Consider the following 18,155-nt stretch of genomic DNA (forward strand, 5'->3'; position numbering starts at 1 on the left):
TAATTCTCCTTGAGCTTATCAAAAGAATAGTATTTGAAAAGTTATAGACGGTCCCTTTAAGAGACTGATACATACCAAATTTAGAAGATGAGACTATAGCCACTCCACTAAATTGACAATATTATTTAAATTTGGTACATACATGCAAAAAAAAAAAAATAATAATAATAAATAAGTAGAGCTTGAAAACAGTGAAGTGGCATAAAGACAACTTACCATTTTTTAAAGTATTATTCTTGGAATAAGTTTGGAAAGATGTATATTTTGTAAATAAATTTCTAATTTAGCATTATTAAAAAAATATTCCAACAAACTAGGCCGTAGGAATTTCTTGACTAAGTGATAAATGTAAAGACACAAACGGAATCGTTGAATTGCGGAAAGAAACAAAACCAACCACCTCTATTTTCAAAGCACTTATTTTTTCCCTTTCATCCAGTGGCTATGTTAGAATATAGGTAATAAACACGTAATAATCTATTATTGGGTATTGATAGTTGATCTTGGTATAACTCTAGTTAATTTAGCCAAACCGAGCATAGTTCGACAGTAATTGGCATATGCCTCTAATCAAGAAGTTGTGAGTTTGAATCTCCTCCCCAAAATGTTGTATATTGAATCGTAATGAAAATTTCCATTACATAAAAGAGTGTAATCCCATTACACTCCTACAACCTCATCAATCACATTCCTATTCTGTGGATCCCACATATATATAATTAATGTACCTTTTTTATCATTTTTCTGTCAATCCCATATAATTTTTAATTAGTTTTTTTTATACTTTTATAATTTCTTCTCCATTTATACTTCAATTTTTATTAGCTGATGTGATTTTATTATATGATATGATAGATTAATATTAATTAATATCAATAAATTTTTAAACAGATATTATTACTTTTAAATATTAGAATAATAAAAAGTTAATAATATGTTATATTAAAGTTTGGTGGTTCTAATAAAAAAATATTTTATTAATATGTAATTTTATTTTAATTACTCATTATGTATTAATATTAGATAAATTGTTATAATAAAAAATATTTATTATAAATAATAGAGTAATAAATTAAATTAAAATTTATTATTAGAGTAATTTAAAAAAGATTAACACAATAATATATTTGTAATTAGTTAAAATGGAGAAAGAGGTATATTAATAATTGTTATATATCTGATTTCGATTTCGATTCCAGACAGTTCTAGTAAACAACGTCAAAAGAATTCTAATTACGATTCCATAAAAATTTTTAGTAAACACAACATCAATGAAATAACGTTACGATTTCGATTGATTTCATTACAATTGCGAATAGGTAAACGTGGCGTTAGTCATCTACTCCCCATTTTAATATTGTCCACACAACCGACTCAAATTTAAAAGATGGGGTCATATCCAATTTAATATAAGAATAAAATGGGCCAGACCCACTTGATCAAAGTCAAACAATTAAATAATTGATCGGGCTTATACTGGACTTGGGCCTCAACTTCTTTAATATATGTCTATTCTGCACTCACAACCACAATACCTCTCAAGAAGAAGTTATTGTAGATTTTACAGTTCCAAAAGCTAGCACAAAAATCAGAAAAAAAAAAAGAATCAAATCAATCAAACGATATGGGACGGGACAAAGAGCATCTTTTTACGTAAAGGAACAAAATTGAAAAGTCTTACAATAACTACCAAAAAGAAAAATAATAATAATAACAAAAGAAAATTCTCGCTCTAAAATTATACCACATGTATTTGTGATTTCAAGAGTGACACTTCTGATCCTGAAGATTGCGTGGTATAAGTGGAACAATTGCTACATGAACACTGACTTCTATCCACTGGCGTGCCCGTGGTGCTCGTTGATGTGTACGAGAACTTGCACAAATTCAACGGCGGTGCAAAATACATCGGCACGGGCAACTTTGCGGGTAGTGCGGGTAGTGGAGATTCAGAGTTTAGAACATTAATCACTTGTCTTATAGAAGGCCGCAACTTGAAATCGGGGTGGCAGCACCACAATCCAACCACCATCAAACCCTCCATTTGCTGCTCATCAAATTCCATTTCTAGTCTCTTGTCTGCCGCCTCTAGGACTTGGCCTCTGCCATACAACTCCCAAACCCACTCAACGAGTCTCACCTGGTCAGGCTCTGCTCTAGATTCTACTGGCCGTCGCCCGCATGCGATCTCTAGAGCCACCACTCCAAAACTGTAAACATCTGATTCTTTACTCGCCTTGCCATCTGTCACGCACTCTGGCGCTAGATAGCCCATGGTGCCAGCCAAGATGGTGGTTTGTGAGCCCAACTCATGGTCTACAAACCTCGCAAGGCCAAAATCTCCAAGCTTAGCATTGAAACTCGAGTCCAACATTATATTGCTGGATTTGATATCTCTATGCACCACGCATTGTTCCCCTTCTTCATGAAGATATAGTAACGCAGAAGCCAACCCTAGTGCTATTTTGTATCTGACTGGCCAAGTTAGCATCGTTTTACCTCGGAAGAGGTGTGTATCGAGACTACCATTGGGCATGAACTCATAAACCAAAAGGAACTCTCCCTTTTCATGGCACCAACCGAAGAGTTGAACAAGATTCCTATGTCTCAAACGACTTATAATCTTCACTTCCGATATGTACTCTTTTTTCCCTTGTCTCGATCCTCTTGAAACCCTCTTCACAGCTACTTCGACATTGGATTCTGTTAACAAACCCTTGTAAACACCTCCAAATCCTCCTTCTCCAAGCTTGCCTGTTTCATCAAAGTTCTTAGTCGCTTGAGTCAATTCCCTGTAAGTGAACCTTTTGGGGCCAGTTCCTTTTTCAAACTCATCATCTATAGAATCATCCACATCTTCCATTTCCCTTCTAAATCGCCTCCCCCACCAAACAAACCCCACAAAACCCAACCCACATATCAAAACACCAAGCCCAACGCCAAGCCCAACTGCCAAACCAATATTTCTATTGTTGTCTTTTCCACCATCGATCTCCAAAGTTGAGTTGAAGGACCAAGAAATAATGTTATGTATTTGGAACCATTCCCCTGTGGCAGCGGAGAATCCCACCCTGACCCTTTCGGGCAATTCGTTTCTCAAGTCAACAACATGTGAAAGGCTGAAAGTTCCATTAAAAATCGGATCTTTAACATAAGTTAGAAAAACAGACAAGTTTTTGGTGGAGGAATCGTAAGTGATCCACGCATTTGCCAATCTCCCATCCCTCATGCTACTGTTCCAAACAACATCAGCCACAGATTTAATAGAATTCACGTTGATTCCCAAGTGATTATCACTCGGATCCCAATCGTTTTTCCGACAATCAACCTCAACCGCAACCACTTGATTCTTAGAGACATCAAAAGCGGAACCGGAGCTGAATAATCCAAGAAATCCCCCAGTTGAGTTACTGGGAATTCTTGCATCGAAAGGGGTGATGAAAAATGAGATGCCATCGCCAAAAGAAGTTTCGTTGAGCGTGTTGATTCTGAAGGAGAAGTGGGTGGTGAAGTCTGCGACTTGCCCTGTGGAGGTGTCCCATAGTCGTACTGGCTGCGAATATGACGCTCGACCTGCACTGTCGGTAAGAGGGCCATCGGCCTGGTTCTTTGTCAGTTGAATAACATCATTGTTGATGAAACTATCGCCTTCCAAGAATATGTCGGGATTGTTTTGTTGGAAATTGGAGAAGGTGAAGGAAAAAGAGTGAGCTTTGAAGAGAATCAAAGAGAAGATCAAGAATTGAGCTCCAAGAAGGGAGGGGGTTGAGTTGGAGATGGCCATGATTCAAAGAGAGGATTTTGGAGAAAGTTGGGTTGATAAAAATGGTGAATTTGGGGAAAAATTGTTGTTGGTGTTGTTGAAATATAAAACTTTCGTAACTTTGCCAATTCAAAATTGAAATTGTTGGGCTGAAATCTTCTTGGTCTGCATTCTCATTACATGCTTATTCCACACGTATATGAGATTATATTATTTAATGATGAAAGCAAAATTTCTGGTTTTAAAAGTCTTTGTTTCGGGAAGGGAATACCCTGGACACGTGGAGGACCCCTATTGGTGCTCCAAGATGGCTCATGAGTCATGCCCAGCTCGGATAGCCGAGATGGCCGCCACTAACACCGACAAGTGCTAAGTATGAGGGCCGAGGTGAACCTGGCCCAGGTCTGACCTACCGGGGAGCTCGGTAGGGGCCGATGTGAGCAACTGTCTACGGCGTGATTATCGGGCGTAACCGTCGGTCCCGAGATTACCGGGTGTAACCGACGGTCCCGAGATTACCGAATGTAACCGTCGCAAGATTAGCGGGACCACCACCCATAAGTAGAGGACCTCACTCCCCGATCAGGTACGACGATTTCTGGCCTCGAACTAAACTTGGAATCCGACCTATACTGACTTGATCGTCGGAGTGCTCACATTTTTGTGCAGGTCCGCCCAAGTGTTCAGGTCAGTCCGGAGGCCGAGTTCGAGCTACAATCAAGAACACACTGTTGTGCATATCCCTGCATAAACATTTGGCGTCGTCTGTGGGGAGCGACAATCTAAGTCATCCCAATTCCTTTAAACCAACACGCGAGCGAACATGGTTCAACCAGCGAATTCGACCAATACGACAGATCGAAGGACTCAAGCTGCCAGCGATGCCCACCAGAGGGAGGTCGGAGCGGCAGTGGTAGAGGGGCAAGGTCACGACGGCCTAGCGACGGAACCCCTCCGTAGGTCGGCACGGATCACCGCGCCTGCCCTACCGCCTGCGCACCCAAGGACGTCCAAGGCCACCCGTGGCCGAGGTGGGACCTCTAAGAAGGGCACCCGGGATCCAGCTCCGGCTCCAACAAGCGAGAACTTTGATGCGCTCAAGAGAGAGATGGAGGCAATGCGCACACAAATGCGCTCCATGGAGGCAATGTATAACGAAATGGTGCTAGCTGCAGGCGCAGGGTCCCGATCTGAAAATCGAGTGACGCGCATGGACGTACACGAGCAAAGGGGTTCCCACCTCGGCCCAGCCGAGGACGAACGTCCCGAAGACAACGAGAGCGAGGGGTACACTCGCCAGAGGGGAGACCTCCGTGAGCATCTCAACAGAAAGAGAGGCTCGTCTCTCCGAAAAGGGCAGTCACCATACCGCTCCCACAGGAGCTCCAACCAGCAGGCTGAATCCTCTCACAATCCCGTAGGGATAATCACTAGGGAGGAGTTCGACCAGCTGAGGGGGGAGCTCGATGCTCAGGTGGAGGCCTTAAAGGCCAAATGTGAGCAGAAAGACGATTCTCTGAACGATGGCGACTTGGGAGAATCGCCTTTCACCTCGGACGTTTTGGAAGCACCAATCCCTCCGAAGTTCAAAGCTCCTACCGTGAAGCCTTATGATGGGACGAAGGACCCCAAGGACTATGTTGAGGTCTTTGAAGGGCTCATGGACTTCCAAGCGGCATCAGACGCAATCAAATGCCGTGCCTTTTAGATCGCGCTTACTGGCAGCGCGCGATTGTGGTACCGGAGACTGCCAGCCAGGTCGATCTCGACCTACTCTCAGCTGAGAAGGGAGTTCCTCGCCCAGTTCTCTTCTCGGCACTATGCCAAAAAGACAGCGACCCATCTCGCCACCATCAGGCAGAAGGAGGGTGAGACGCTGCGGGAGTATGTCACCAGATTCCAGGAGGAGTAGTTGAAGGTTGCACACTGCTCCGATGACTCGGCCATGTGCTATTTCCTCACCGGTCTAGCCGACGAAGCCCTCACAGTGAAACTTGGAGACGAGGCCCCGGCCACTTTCGCCGAGGTGTTCCAGAAGGCGAAAAAAGTCATCGATGGACAGGAGCTCCTCCGAACCAAAACCGGCCGACCTGAACGAAAGATCGGCCGGGGCAGAAGTGGAAAAGATGAAAGGGCAGATCCCAAGTCCAAGGACAAGGGATCCTTTTCCAGCGGCCGAGCTGAGTATCGAAGGGCGGAGAGCGGACCTACCAGGGGCCGACCTTACGAGCGCTTCACCCCGACCACGATTCCAATTTCCGAGATCCTAACGAACATCGAGGAGTCTGGAATGGAAAAACTACTCAAGCGTCCTGAGAAACTTCGGGGAGCCCCGGAGAGGCGCAGCAAGGACAAGTATTGCCGCTTCCATCGGGAGCACGACCACAACACGTCGGACTGCTGGGAATTGAAGCGCCAAATTGAGGATCTAATTCAAGACGGCTACTTCAAGAAGTTTGTGGGAAAGCCCAGGACAGAGAAAAAGGAAGAGCGAAAGCGTTCAAGGACGCCACCCCGGCGCACCGACCGACCTGCGGTTATCAATACCATTTTTGGAGGGCCAAGCGGGGGTCAGTCCGAACATAAAAGAAAGGAGTTAGCCCGTGCAGCCAGGCGCGAGGTGTGCATCATCAGGGAGCAGGGGCCGACCTGCCCAATCACCTTCGACGGTGCAGACTTGGAGGAGGTCCACCTGCCCCACAATGATGCACTTGTGATTGCTCCTTTGATTGATCATGTGGTGGTCAGGAGAGTGCTGGTAGACGGGGGCGCATCCGCTAACATCCTGTCCTTACCGACCTACCTCGCCTTGGGCTGGATGAGGTCGCAATTGAAGAGAATTCCGACGCCGCTGGTTGGGTTCTCTGGAGAATCGGTCATCCCAGAGGGTTGCATCGACTTGCCGGTCACGCTGGGGCAGGACCAAACTCGGGTCACTCAAATGGCCGAGTTCGTGGTAGTTGACGGTAGATCGGCCTATAACGCCATCTTTGGGAGACCCATCATCCACTCATTTCGGGCCATTCCTTCAACACTTCATCAAGTTTTGAAGTATCCCACCCCCAATGGCGTGGGCACGGTCCGAGGAAAACAGACCGCTTCGAGGGAGTGTTATGCCTCCGCACTCAAAGGCTCGTCGGTCTGCGCCCTCGAAACTCTCGCCGGTAGGGATGGGACGCTCGAGTTCGAGGTCGACCTGCCGAGGAAGGAGTTTGCCGCACCCACTGAGGAGCTCGAGCTTGTTCCTCTGCTTAGTCCCGAGAAGCAGGTAAGCATAGGAACCAAGCTGGGAGCCACCGACAGAGAGAAGCTAATCCACTTCCTCAGATCCAACTCGGACGTCTTCGCGTGGTCCCATGAGGACATGCCTGGCATTGACCCTCGAATTATGACGCATCGCCTCAGCATAGATCCATCATTCCGACCTGTGAAACAAAAGAGAAGACCTATAAACAAGGAGAGGAGTGATGTAATTGTTGAGGAAGTTAACAAACTTTTGAAAGCTGAATACATAAGAGAAATTTCGTATCCCGAGTGGCTCTCCAATGTTGTATTAGTTAAAAAATCTAACGGCAAGTGGAGAATGTGCGTAGATTTTACGAACTTAAATAAGGCATGCCCGAAAGATTGCTTCCCACTGCCGAGGATTGATCAGCTCGTAGACGCCACAGCCGGGCACGAACTGCTCACCTTCATGGACGCCTACCGCTTTCATAACGGACCAAGGTCTGTACTGCTACAAGGTCATGCCCTTCGGGTTAAAGAACGCAGGAGCGACCTACCAGAGAATGGTGAACAAAATGTTCGCCAAGCAGATCGGCCGGAATATGGAAGTGTATGTGGACGACATGCTTGTCAAGAGCAAGCAGTCTGAGTCGCATCTCTCCGACCTGGCCGAAGCCTTCGAGGTCTTGAGGACATATCAAATGAAGCTCAACCCGGCTAAATGTGCCTTTGGAGTCTCTTCGGGAAAATTCCTTGGCTTCATGGTGCACATCCGGGGAATCGAGGCCAACCCCGAAAAGATTAAAGCCGTGATCGAGATGGAGGCACCTAAAACGCTGAAGCAGCTTCAGTGCCCCAATGGCAGGATTGCGGCCCTGAACCGGTTTGTTTCAAGGTCGACAGATAAGTGCCTTCCTTTCTTCAAAGTCCTACGAAAGAAAGGGCCGTTTGAATGGACAGCGAAGTGCGAGCAAGCGTTTCAGCAATTGAAGAGCTATCTCTGTTCGGCACCTTTGCTCGCCAAGCCCATGCCGGGGGACAAGCTCCAATTGTACTTAGCAGTGTCTGACAGTGCCGTCAGCTCGGCCCTAATCAGGCAAGAGGAAGCGCGGCAAAACCCGGTCTACTACACAAGCAAGGCTATGACCGAAGCCGAGACTAGATACCCTCAGTTGGAGAAGTTGGCTCTCGCTTTGGTCACCTTGGCCCGACGACTTAGACCATACTTCCAAGCCCATAGGGTGGTGGTACTCACTAACTTGCCCCTAAAAAGCATCTTCCATAAGCCGGAAGCTTCTGGACGCCTAATGAAGTGGGCAATAGAGCTAAGTGAGTACGACATCCAGTTCGAACCCAGAACTGCGTTGAAAGGACAAGCAGCGGCAGATTTCATAGCCGAGCTCACACCACCTTCCGAGCTGAACGAGTCCGACCTACCTTGGACAGTCTATGTCGACGGATCCTCCAATGAGAAGGGGTGCGGAGCCGAGGTCCTCTTGCTCGGACCAGGGGGCGAGCGATTTGAGTATGCCTTGCGGTTCGGCTTCCGGACTTCTAACAACGAGGCTGAGTATGAAGCATTTATTGCCGGCCTGCGAATCGCTCGAGCATTGGGGGCCTCTTGTGTTAAGGTCTTCAGTGACTCCCAGCTGGTTGTGAGCTAGATCAAGGACGAGTACCAAGCCAAAGACACCCGAATGGAGAAGTATTTGGGCAAGGTCAGAGTCCAGATCTCTGACATACTGATCCACCAACGCTTGGGGGCCAGGGTGCCGCCAGGCCCAGACGCCCACTTCTCGGCATACCTCCTTTTCAGACCGCTGAGATCGATCTGAAGGTCGGGCATGTCGGAAGCAATGCCCTTCATGAGGAACTTGAAGCCTGCGTCAGAAAAGTCCTTGGCAAATCCATCGAAGTCAGGATGTTGCCTAAACGATTCCTCCAATAGGACTCCATTGCTGAGGCGCTCCTTCGCCGTCTCCAGCTCGGCAGTCGCATGCTCCAGCTCCTTATCCTTCGCTTCAAGCACCTGGAGCATGTCGTCCTTCTCCTTCAGGAGCTGGAACTTCTCCCTCTCCAAGCCCCTGGTGATAGCGTGGGCAGCTCGGAGTTGGGCCTTGCGCCTGTCTTCTTCCTTCTTCAGCAGCTCGGCCTGGGACTCCACCTCGGCCTTCAAAGTCTCCACCTCAGAGTGAGCCTTCAGCAGCTCATCCTTCATGGTGGAGGAAGCAGCCTCCAAGGCAGCGGAGAACTCCTCTTTCTCCCTCGCTGCCAGAACTTCCCTCCCATCCAGCTCGGCCTTGACAGCCAGAGCCGATTGAATTGAAGCAACGAACGCCTGAGAAATGGTACAAGGAAAAAGTTAGATCGAACTACCTGTTGGGCGAAATCAAGCAAAAATGGGGCACTAGTCTTACCTCGGCGGCGTAGTCGATGGTCCTCTGCAGAACGGACCCAGGGTCGCTCACAAATTTGGACGCCCTCCTTAGGCAGCGGTCCAAACTTGCAGCTGAGATGCGGGACACCTGGTCCCTCACCCCGGAACTTGACGGCTCAACTCTGAACCGTGCCGTCACGTCGGACGTCCCGCCCATCCTGGCCGCAGGATCGTCCACCCGATCTGCGAAACTTGCAGGCAAGACCCTGCAAGCTCCGACCTCCGAGGGGGAGATCGCCTTCTTCTTCTTCTTTCTTCGCTTCAGAGGGGCTTCCTCCCTCACCTCCTCGCCCAAAGGCGGGGCGTCCACAGCCTCGGTCTGGGCGTCCACCGCCTCGGTCTGATCCCTGGGGCGCTTCTCCCTCGAGGGACCCCCAAAAGACTCCAGCTCGATCACCGGGGCTGGATCTTCCGAGGCAGGCCCTGCCACGGCAGGGGTGGCAGGTTTCGAACTCTGGGCGGCCTCAAGAGCATGGGCTCGGCCCTTGGACTTGCGCTTCACGCCGCTTGCAAATCCGCAAACCATGGCTGCGAAATAAAAACAGGGGTCAACACAAGGTTAGAGGAAAAAAGGGGGGAGGCAAGCTCGGCATACCAAGTTCAGAGTTCGGCCTTGAGGATTCAATGGGACGAACTGCAGGGTTGTAATCTAGCAGCCCGGACTCCAGCAGCAGTTCGTCGGTCACCAGGGTTCCGACCTTCCTACCCCTCGGAAAGCGCTCCTTGTAGTATTTCAGCGTATCGAAGGAGGCTTGCGTAAGCTTGGGGACTGGTCGGATTGAAACTGCACGAGGACAAAATCCGAGTTAGACCTGAATGACAGAAGAGAAAATTACGAAAAGCAAGAACTACTCCGTACCTAGGTTCCCAAACCTAGTGGGGACGTCAAAGAAGGAACGACCTGACTCGTCCTTTGCGAGCCATTCCCCGGAAGCGTAGAACCACTTCCTCACCCATCCCTTGATGGAGGTCGGCCCCTTAACTATACCGCCTGCGCCTTTCCTTGCGCACATATAGAACCGACCGGGCTTCTTAGCTATCCTTTTCGCTTCGAAGCACGCGAGGAGCTGGTCTACGTTCAACAGCTCGGCCTCCTCACTATCCCGAGCTCGTAGCCAAAAAAGGATGGCCAAAGCGAAAATGACACCCCACCCATTGGGGGCCACTTGAGCCGGAGCCAACCCAGTCTGGAAGAGAAATTCTTGGACAAAAGGGTGAAGAGGAAGTCTGAGGCCGTACTCAAACATTTTGAAGTAGAGAGTGACCCATCCCTCTGGAGGATTGTCAGCTCTCTCCCCCTCCTCTGCAAGCCTGAGGAGGATGTTCTCAGGGATAGCGAACCCCCTACGAAGGGATCTGAGGTAATGCTCAGGTATCCTAGAAGGGTATTCCAAACCCTGACCTGAAGTGGAGGCGTCACTATCCTCCCCGTCATTGGATATTCTAAAGTTTTCTATCTCCTCGAGCTCGGACTCTAACCTACGAGCTAAATCGGATCCTAGGTTGCTGCTAATAGAGGACGACATGGCAACTACGTTCGAAAGAGAGAGGGAAGAGACCGACCTACCAAGGGTTCGAGCTGCCTTCAGATCGAACTCCAAGAATTCAGGGAACGTAAGGTATGATCTGAAGGATTGGGGGCATTTATAGCCCGTCGGGAGAATTTCCCCACCGTACACGTGTAATCAACGAGCGACTAGGATCCTCTCTGAGATCCGAAGCGTCGGAATATTTGAATATTCCGACGATAAATCTTCCGCGACGGTTGTATTTTCCCACGAATAGGAAGTCGCCACGTGTCCAAAGCAAGTCGAATGAACTTCTCTGCCAGGTCGAGATCGGACCAGACAGAGAAGGGGCCAATGTTTGGGGAAGGGAATACCCTGGACACGTGGAGGACCCCTATTGGTGCTCCAAGATGGCTCATGAGTCATGCCCAGCTCGGATAGCCGAGATGGCCGCCACTAACACCGACAAGTGCTAAATATGAGGGCCGAGGTGAACCTGGCCCAGGTCTGACCTACCGGGGAGCTCGGTAAGGGCCGATGTGAGCAACTGTATGCGGCGTGATTATCGGGCGTAACCGTCGGTCCCGAGATTACCGGGTGTAACCGACGGTCCCGGGATTACCGAATGTAACCGTCGCAAGATTAGCGGGACCACCACCCATAAGTAGAGGACCTCACTCCCCGATCAGGTACGACGATTTCTGGCCTCGAACTAAACTTGGAATCCGACCTATACTGACTTGATCGTCGGAGTGCTCACCTTTTTGTGCAGGTCCGCCCAAGTGTTCAGGTCGGTCCGGAGGCCGAGTTCGAGCTACAATCAGGAACACACTGTTGTGCATATCCCTGCATAAACCGTCTTTATTAATAAATTCGTGCAAATAATAGTAAACTCATCTTAAACGAGAAAACTTTGCAATTTGATGTGGTCACACAATCTAAAATAATCTTCTCAGAGATATCATGGGGTTCTTTTAAAAAATCTTTTGAGATTAAAATTTTTGGGTACCAATCCATACAGTTCAAAGTTTAATGGCAAGTGTGTAATGACTACTTGTACATTTTTCAATAGGCTATTAATGAAGTTGTAATAATATAGCTTAGTTGCAACGAGCTCAACGATTAAGACATCTTCCTGCTTCGTTTGAAGTTGGATGTTCAATCCCTAATCTTACATTTATTGTACTAAATAAAAATAAAATCTCAACAAAATTGAAAGTTTGAGGTATTACAATGGTAACATTTTCTCTCATTATTGGATAATTTTTGCATTTGGTATATTTTTAAATATATTGTAGTTTTAGTTAGTTTTGACTTTTATGCCAAAAAGAGTTGATAATCAAATTGGTAGACTGATTATTATTTTAACTATAGAGTTGGTGTAAAACTTGAGATTCTCTGAATTATATAATCTTTTTGATCCCATTATATTTTACCTATATAAAATTGTTGTGTATTCCTTGACATTTTCTTGGAAAGTTGCTGCAACAACTCCACCAAAAAATATTGATTACTTTTTAAAAGAAATAGGGAAGTTGGTTTGTAGTAATTGTTTTTATTATATGATGCCTTGTTGTTGGATTTAGCCAAAAAGTGATGACCAAATTAAACAGAAAATTAAAAAATTAAAAAGAAAATGTTGGTTTGTTCGTTAAAAGGCAAGGCGCCATATGTTTGCTTTGTAGACAAAGATTGCCACTTTATGGCCGGCGGCGGCCGCATATGCATGATCATTTTTAGGATATAGTTGTTTTGTTAGTTTTTTTAATATATGATTTTAATTTTAGTTTGATCAGTATTTCATCATAATTTCTCTTGATTGATATAAATAATTATGTTTTGAAAAATTTGGAAACATGAACGTGAGCAGAAACAGGAAATTTGATTTTATTATTTATAAAATTTCTACAAAATTTTGAAAATATTTCTTAAAAATGAGGAACGAAATATGCCCTTACGTGCTTGTTTCTTAAACATTCATGATCTCTTATGAATCTAGGATGTGTGAGGATTTTTTTTTCCTTTTTAAATAAGTGCTTTCGACGCTTGCTTTACTTATAATATCTTTTATAAGATGTGCTTCGGTAACAAAATATTTTGATATTTAGTTCTACTTGTTTTAGTGCTTTTTGGTAAAATATTTAAATCAAAAGTATTTTACAAATGATTTCTCAAATATCCCTTACAACAATAGAGATAGACGTGTCAATTCGAGCATAGTTCAATTAGTTAAAATATCTATCTTTGACTAAAGGGCTGTGAGTTCTAATCCTCACCTCTATCGATTGTACTCAGACCAAGAAAAGAAAAATAAAACAAAACAAAGGAAGAGTTAGACGTTTGGCAATTACTTCAATTAGATAAGGAGAGTTTAGAGTGTAGAAAGTTCATTTAGTTTGAAAATTTCATTCCAAATGTGCTAAGACCTAATGCATAGAATTATTCATTTGTTTTACTCATTCAAAATAGTAATTGCAAAAATAAATTCAACAGGTTACTTACCATGTCAATGTTGACTTGTCAATACTATATTATATACAGTTTTTTGAATTTTAATTGTCAATACTATTGTCACTTCTCTATCGGAGTAGTTTAAGGATAGACAACAATTAAATTGTGTGAACAACATTTAATATGGTTATAAATGAGAGCAAGATAATAAGGAAAATAAGGGGTATCTGGCGTTCTCTCAATTTGTCACCATTCAGAAAAAGTATATATAATAATTAATTTTTTTTATATAGTTTTCATCTAATTTGCTTCCCTAAATTTTGGAATAAAAAATGGTATATACATAAAAAATGTCACCGTGCAAAACTTTGTCTATCCTTTAAATAATTTATAGCTTAAGGGACTCACTTTGTTTGGAATGTGGGTGGCATTGATATTAATTGAGCTCCCATCAATTTGACTTGAAAATTGGTTGATCTAAGTTTTTCAAGTTGTGATTGTAAACCTTTGTTATTTTTGAATGGAATGTTCCTTTGAGTTTGTTGCCCTCCAACACCATATCAATTGGTTTTGTAAGGATTTTTAATCTTGTTAACGACTATTTTAAACCGTTAAAATCTAATATACATCATATTGGATTCTTTAGGTAAGCCAGATTCCATCTATAACATAAATTTATTATTTTAAAAATATAACATAAGTGTGATTTTCCACAATGTGTTATGACTTTTCATAAAATTCCAAAATTTCTACGATTTTTAAAAATACATATTTATTTACGTAAAAACATGTAAAAGGACTCTTTCATTCTAATCCTCCTAACTTTAGTTAGTGAGAAATCATTAGAAGATACTAGAATGTGACAAACGGTTTTATACTGTTGAATGCATGTAGTAGCGAGAAACTAAAAACTAACCGCCAAATGCACGTAGTAGCGAGAAACTAAAAACTATAATTTGACTATTCGTTCAAGAGTTGAGGGAAACAAACACAATCTCAACAACAGTGTGGCGGCTATATTGAATAATTTTTTACACGGCTAAGGCAAGAGGGGAAGTATTGCTGGTCAATAATGTTACCTAAAAAATTTAGTTGACAGTATATAATGTAATCCAGAGATGCAGAAGAGGATTAGTGACTGAACTGTGCCTACTGTACAACATTTAGGGTCAAATGAGGGCTTGGAATTCAAAATTCGTGCAAGAACAACACATTCTAAAAATGTAATCAAATAAGAAAAGCATCAAATATGTGTATGGTTTTCGTTCTGTAGCATGTACAAGAAAATTCCACCTGCAACGGAGACGTTGAGGGACTCGAAACCACCCGCCATTGGAATGCTCAAAAGCTCACAAACTTGCCAAGATTTCTCAGACAGACCACTCCCTTCACAACCCAAAACCAAGCACAATGGAAAATCTTTCAAAGAATTTGCAAACTGTTGCGAAAGGAACGATACGGGCTTCGGTTCATTACTTTCGGGATGTCCAGCCAACATTTTCATTTGGAATTCATTTTTTAGAGCCTCAAGATGATTCCAAGTGCCAGAGACTATTGGAAGCTGAAAAGATGCTCCTCGTGAGGCTCGGAGTGCCTTCTCGTTGAATGGATCACAACACCCAGGAAGTAGAAAAACACCATTCTGTTTGACATAACCAAATACATACAAGAGAATGTAAAAGCTTGTAAGAAAATGCAATTCTAAACGTTTTTCAATTTATCTTCTACATTAAAGTAAAAGAGATTTAGAAGAAAAATTCGAAACAATTGCTAAGATATTATTTGTCAAACAGTTTTTTTAAAACAAATTTTAGAAGACGTCAAGGCAAGCTTAGAGGCGGTCAAGTTTTTCTCCAAACAAGTTACCACTAAAGAGAGAAGATGCATAAAAAAAAGAATATGAGGAGATGCATAAAAAGAATATGAGGCATATACTACTTGAGCAAGCGCACAAGCAACGATTCATCTTAGTTTGAAAAAGATCACATTCTTAAACATGGTGGTATGTCATATCTAATCCTATATGCAATTTCAAACTACGAAGGTCAAGATCTGAACTGTTGCGAAGATCTGAATCGGTACAATATTTTTCCAGAAAAACCATTAAACCATTTCAAACATGGTATGTCATACCAATAAGTGCACTATGTGATATTCACCCCATACCCACAGAGCGTGAAAAGGATATTGAATGGAAAAAACAGTCAAAGAATGAAGGTAATGGGAGTCTGTGGAATTTATTCTTACCCATTTGAAGGCCAAAGCAGACCTGATTAATGTACCAAGATTGCCTGGGTCCTGCAATAAACTAAGATGAGCTAGTAAATTTCATGTTAACAGATGGATATATATATCAGCAAAGCTCGGTAATAACCTCATAAACATCAAACACTAAGCATAAAGGTTATCATCAAAGGACTTAAGATAGATTAAGAGAACCGTGGCTCATTTGCCCTTTAAAAGTGAATTAAGAAAGACTATAACCATGTCAATGGGCACAGGGTCACCCACACACAATGGCATTGAGAGATAGCTCAACTTGAGGTAGAAAAGCCATCTTAGCAGTAATGATAGAATGAATGGGGCCAAATGATAACTATTTTGTAAGCACTTCGGCAGGACAATTAGATGCGCTAAATTACAAGACTTTGTTCAACTCCAAATTAAAGAATTACCTGGATTCCCTCAAGGACTAGTATTCGATGTAGAGATGGAAACCATCTTCTAAAATTTGCTTCTTTTTCATTGTGATATACACTAGAAAAACTGGCAGGTATTCTCATTAGCGCAATTGCATCAATAGATTCTGTTGATTGCATGCCAGAAAGCTTTTTCATCACAGTTGGGCTCACCCGCACAATACGAACAGATACATCAACTAGTCCTTCAGGAACATCAACTTCATCTAGGAGAAGTAGGCACTCCAATGTACTAGTTGTTCCATGCAGAGTCTCCTGAAACCTGCAAATTTCCCTGTGAAAGACTTCAATGTAAGTGCATATAAACCAAATGAAATCTGTTAAAGAAAATTATTAAAAAAATGGAATATAACAAAACCTATTAGTAAGCTTTCGAGTATAGTGGTGATTTAACATGATATCAAAACAAGAGATCTTGTATTTGAATTCCTAAAATATCATTTCCTTCCCAATTAATATTAATATAGTTCCCATGTTGGGTTTTGTGAATCAAATGAATATTTGAGCCCAGGAATGAGAGGAGTGAAAAATATTATAAAAAGATAAAATATACCATAACATATTTAACAAAGCCAGCAAAACATTTTATCACAAATAATGTCCAATTCAGAAACATGAACTAATACAAGACAGAACTTCTAAGATCCAAAGGGGACTGGGAGGGCCAAACCCATGGAAAAATGCTCGATAGCAAATTTTCTCGTGGGAAGACCATCAGATAAAATCCTTTATGCCCCAAAAATATTGCATTGAAATGATCGGAGTAGATTTTGAAAAACATATATCAAAGTTCGCAATAACTTTCAACAATTCCAACTAGAAATGAACTACAATATGTGCAAGGAATCCACATAAGAGAGGAATATAATAGTCTGTCTTGCAAATAATGGACAGAGGTATCTGTAGACTGAACGAAATAATCATAACAACAAAATATGACTTCACAAGAAAGAATTTATGCTGATATTGTTGCAGGAAAGCACCAATTCTACATAACTCTTTAACAATTTATTATTTTGCCAATCAATATCGAGTTTCCAAAGTTCAAAAACAGAAACTAAGTCATAGTTCCATCACAGAACAGTGACAATCAAATAAAAACTCATGAATGCTTAAGGCTGCTTCCATAATTTTCCGTCACATGATTGCTATTACTTTGGACTTGATTCCAATACCTTAATTCTCCAAAAACATTAAACACTGCACACAAAGAAGATGGAGCAATTATAAATGAATGTGTACACTACTTTTGGTTGCTTACACATGAAACCAATATTTCAGGGGAAATTCATAAAACAATGTTCAGTCTTTAACTAGGACCAACAGCACAACATCCACATAACATTATCCACGTTAAAACTGTGCACGCGAACCCTAGGTAAGATTCCAATTAAAAGACGAAATACTAATAAACTATGTAAGAGAATTGTTTAAAGCATATGATAGATTTGCAAAAGAGTTAAAGGGTTTTGCTTTCTCGAGAGCTAATGAAATTTATCGATGAAAAGAATTTAAAAAGTAAAACCATGCGTGCATAGACGAATTTGAATTTTCAATTATGAACAGAACTCGGAAAAGTTGGGGAATAAAAGGCGACCTGATTGGAGTAGCGCCGACGACGAGGACGGAGCCATGGAAGTGGCGATAAGAAGAACTGAAGCGGAGTTTTACACAGTGCTTAACGAAGGGGTTGGAGGTGCTGGTGATGGCCTTCACATGAGAAGGTAATGAAATTCTTCCGGCAATGTCGATGGTCTCTGCTCCGGCGATTGATACCTTCGACTTGGAAATTGAAGGTCCCAGTTTCAGATTTGTGGACCAGAAAATGCAGGAGCACTGCATTCTTCTATTTCCCTCCACTCCACAACCCAATTATTTCCTCTTTCTTTTTCCAGAAAAAGCCATGTAAGATAAGAACTAAGAACTTCTCAAGGCAACTAAAAAAAATAATAAAGAAAAACCTAAACATAATTCTTTGTTGGGCTATATGTATATATGTTTCAATCTCTAATAATGAGATATTTTTTAATTTAATTCCAAAATTTAAAATTGAATTCTTTACGTATCAACTT

At 43.1% G+C, this 18,155-nt stretch overlaps 1 protein-coding gene and 1 pseudogene across 2 annotated transcripts; both read right to left on the reverse strand.

Moving 5' to 3' along the window:
• Positions 1-1,625: 1,625 nt before the first annotated feature.
• On the reverse strand, positions 1,626-3,971 carry LOC111008191 (L-type lectin-domain containing receptor kinase IX.1 pseudogene; annotated as a pseudogene).
• Positions 3,972-14,459: 10,488 nt separating this feature from the next.
• On the reverse strand, positions 14,460-18,040 carry LOC111008099 (tRNA/rRNA methyltransferase (SpoU) family protein). Of its 2 annotated transcripts, none has more exons than XM_088117281.1 (4): positions 17,681-18,040; positions 16,060-16,345; positions 15,632-15,682; positions 14,460-15,026 (listed from the first exon to the last, which is right to left on the reverse strand). In XM_088117281.1, exons 1-4 carry the CDS (start codon positions 17,923-17,925, stop codon positions 14,628-14,630), a joined length of 981 nt encoding a protein of 326 aa, XP_087973407.1. In that variant the 5' UTR covers positions 17,926-18,040; the 3' UTR covers positions 14,460-14,627. The 2 variants fall into 2 exon arrangements, with proteins under 2 accessions (XP_087973407.1, XP_022136373.1); XM_022280681.2 differs by having other exon boundaries at positions 16,060-16,357; positions 17,681-18,038.
• Positions 18,041-18,155: the final 115 nt, after the last annotated feature.

This window comes from Momordica charantia (genome assembly GCF_013281855.1).
Source record: "Momordica charantia cultivar OHB3-1 chromosome 10 unlocalized genomic scaffold, Mcharantia_2.0 BLBB01000010.1, whole genome shotgun sequence".
Classification (NCBI taxonomy): domain Eukaryota; kingdom Viridiplantae; phylum Streptophyta; class Magnoliopsida; order Cucurbitales; family Cucurbitaceae; genus Momordica; species Momordica charantia.

What these genes read in the sequence shown, in the direction of transcription:
- LOC111008099 (XM_022280681.2), bottom strand. Translation starts at nt 17,925, where the DNA reads ATGCAGTGCTCCTGCATTTTCTGGTCCACAAATCTGAAACTGGGACCT. An exon ending in GTCGGCGCTACTCCAATCAG is followed by an intron (nt 16,358 to 17,680) that starts GTCGCCTTTTAT and finishes AGTCTTTCACAG; the next exon opens with GGAAATTTGCAGGTTTCAGG. An exon ending in CTGCTTTGGCCTTCAAATGG is followed by an intron (nt 15,027 to 15,631) that starts GTAAGAATAAAT and finishes TATGTCAAACAG; the next exon opens with AATGGTGTTTTTCTACTTCC.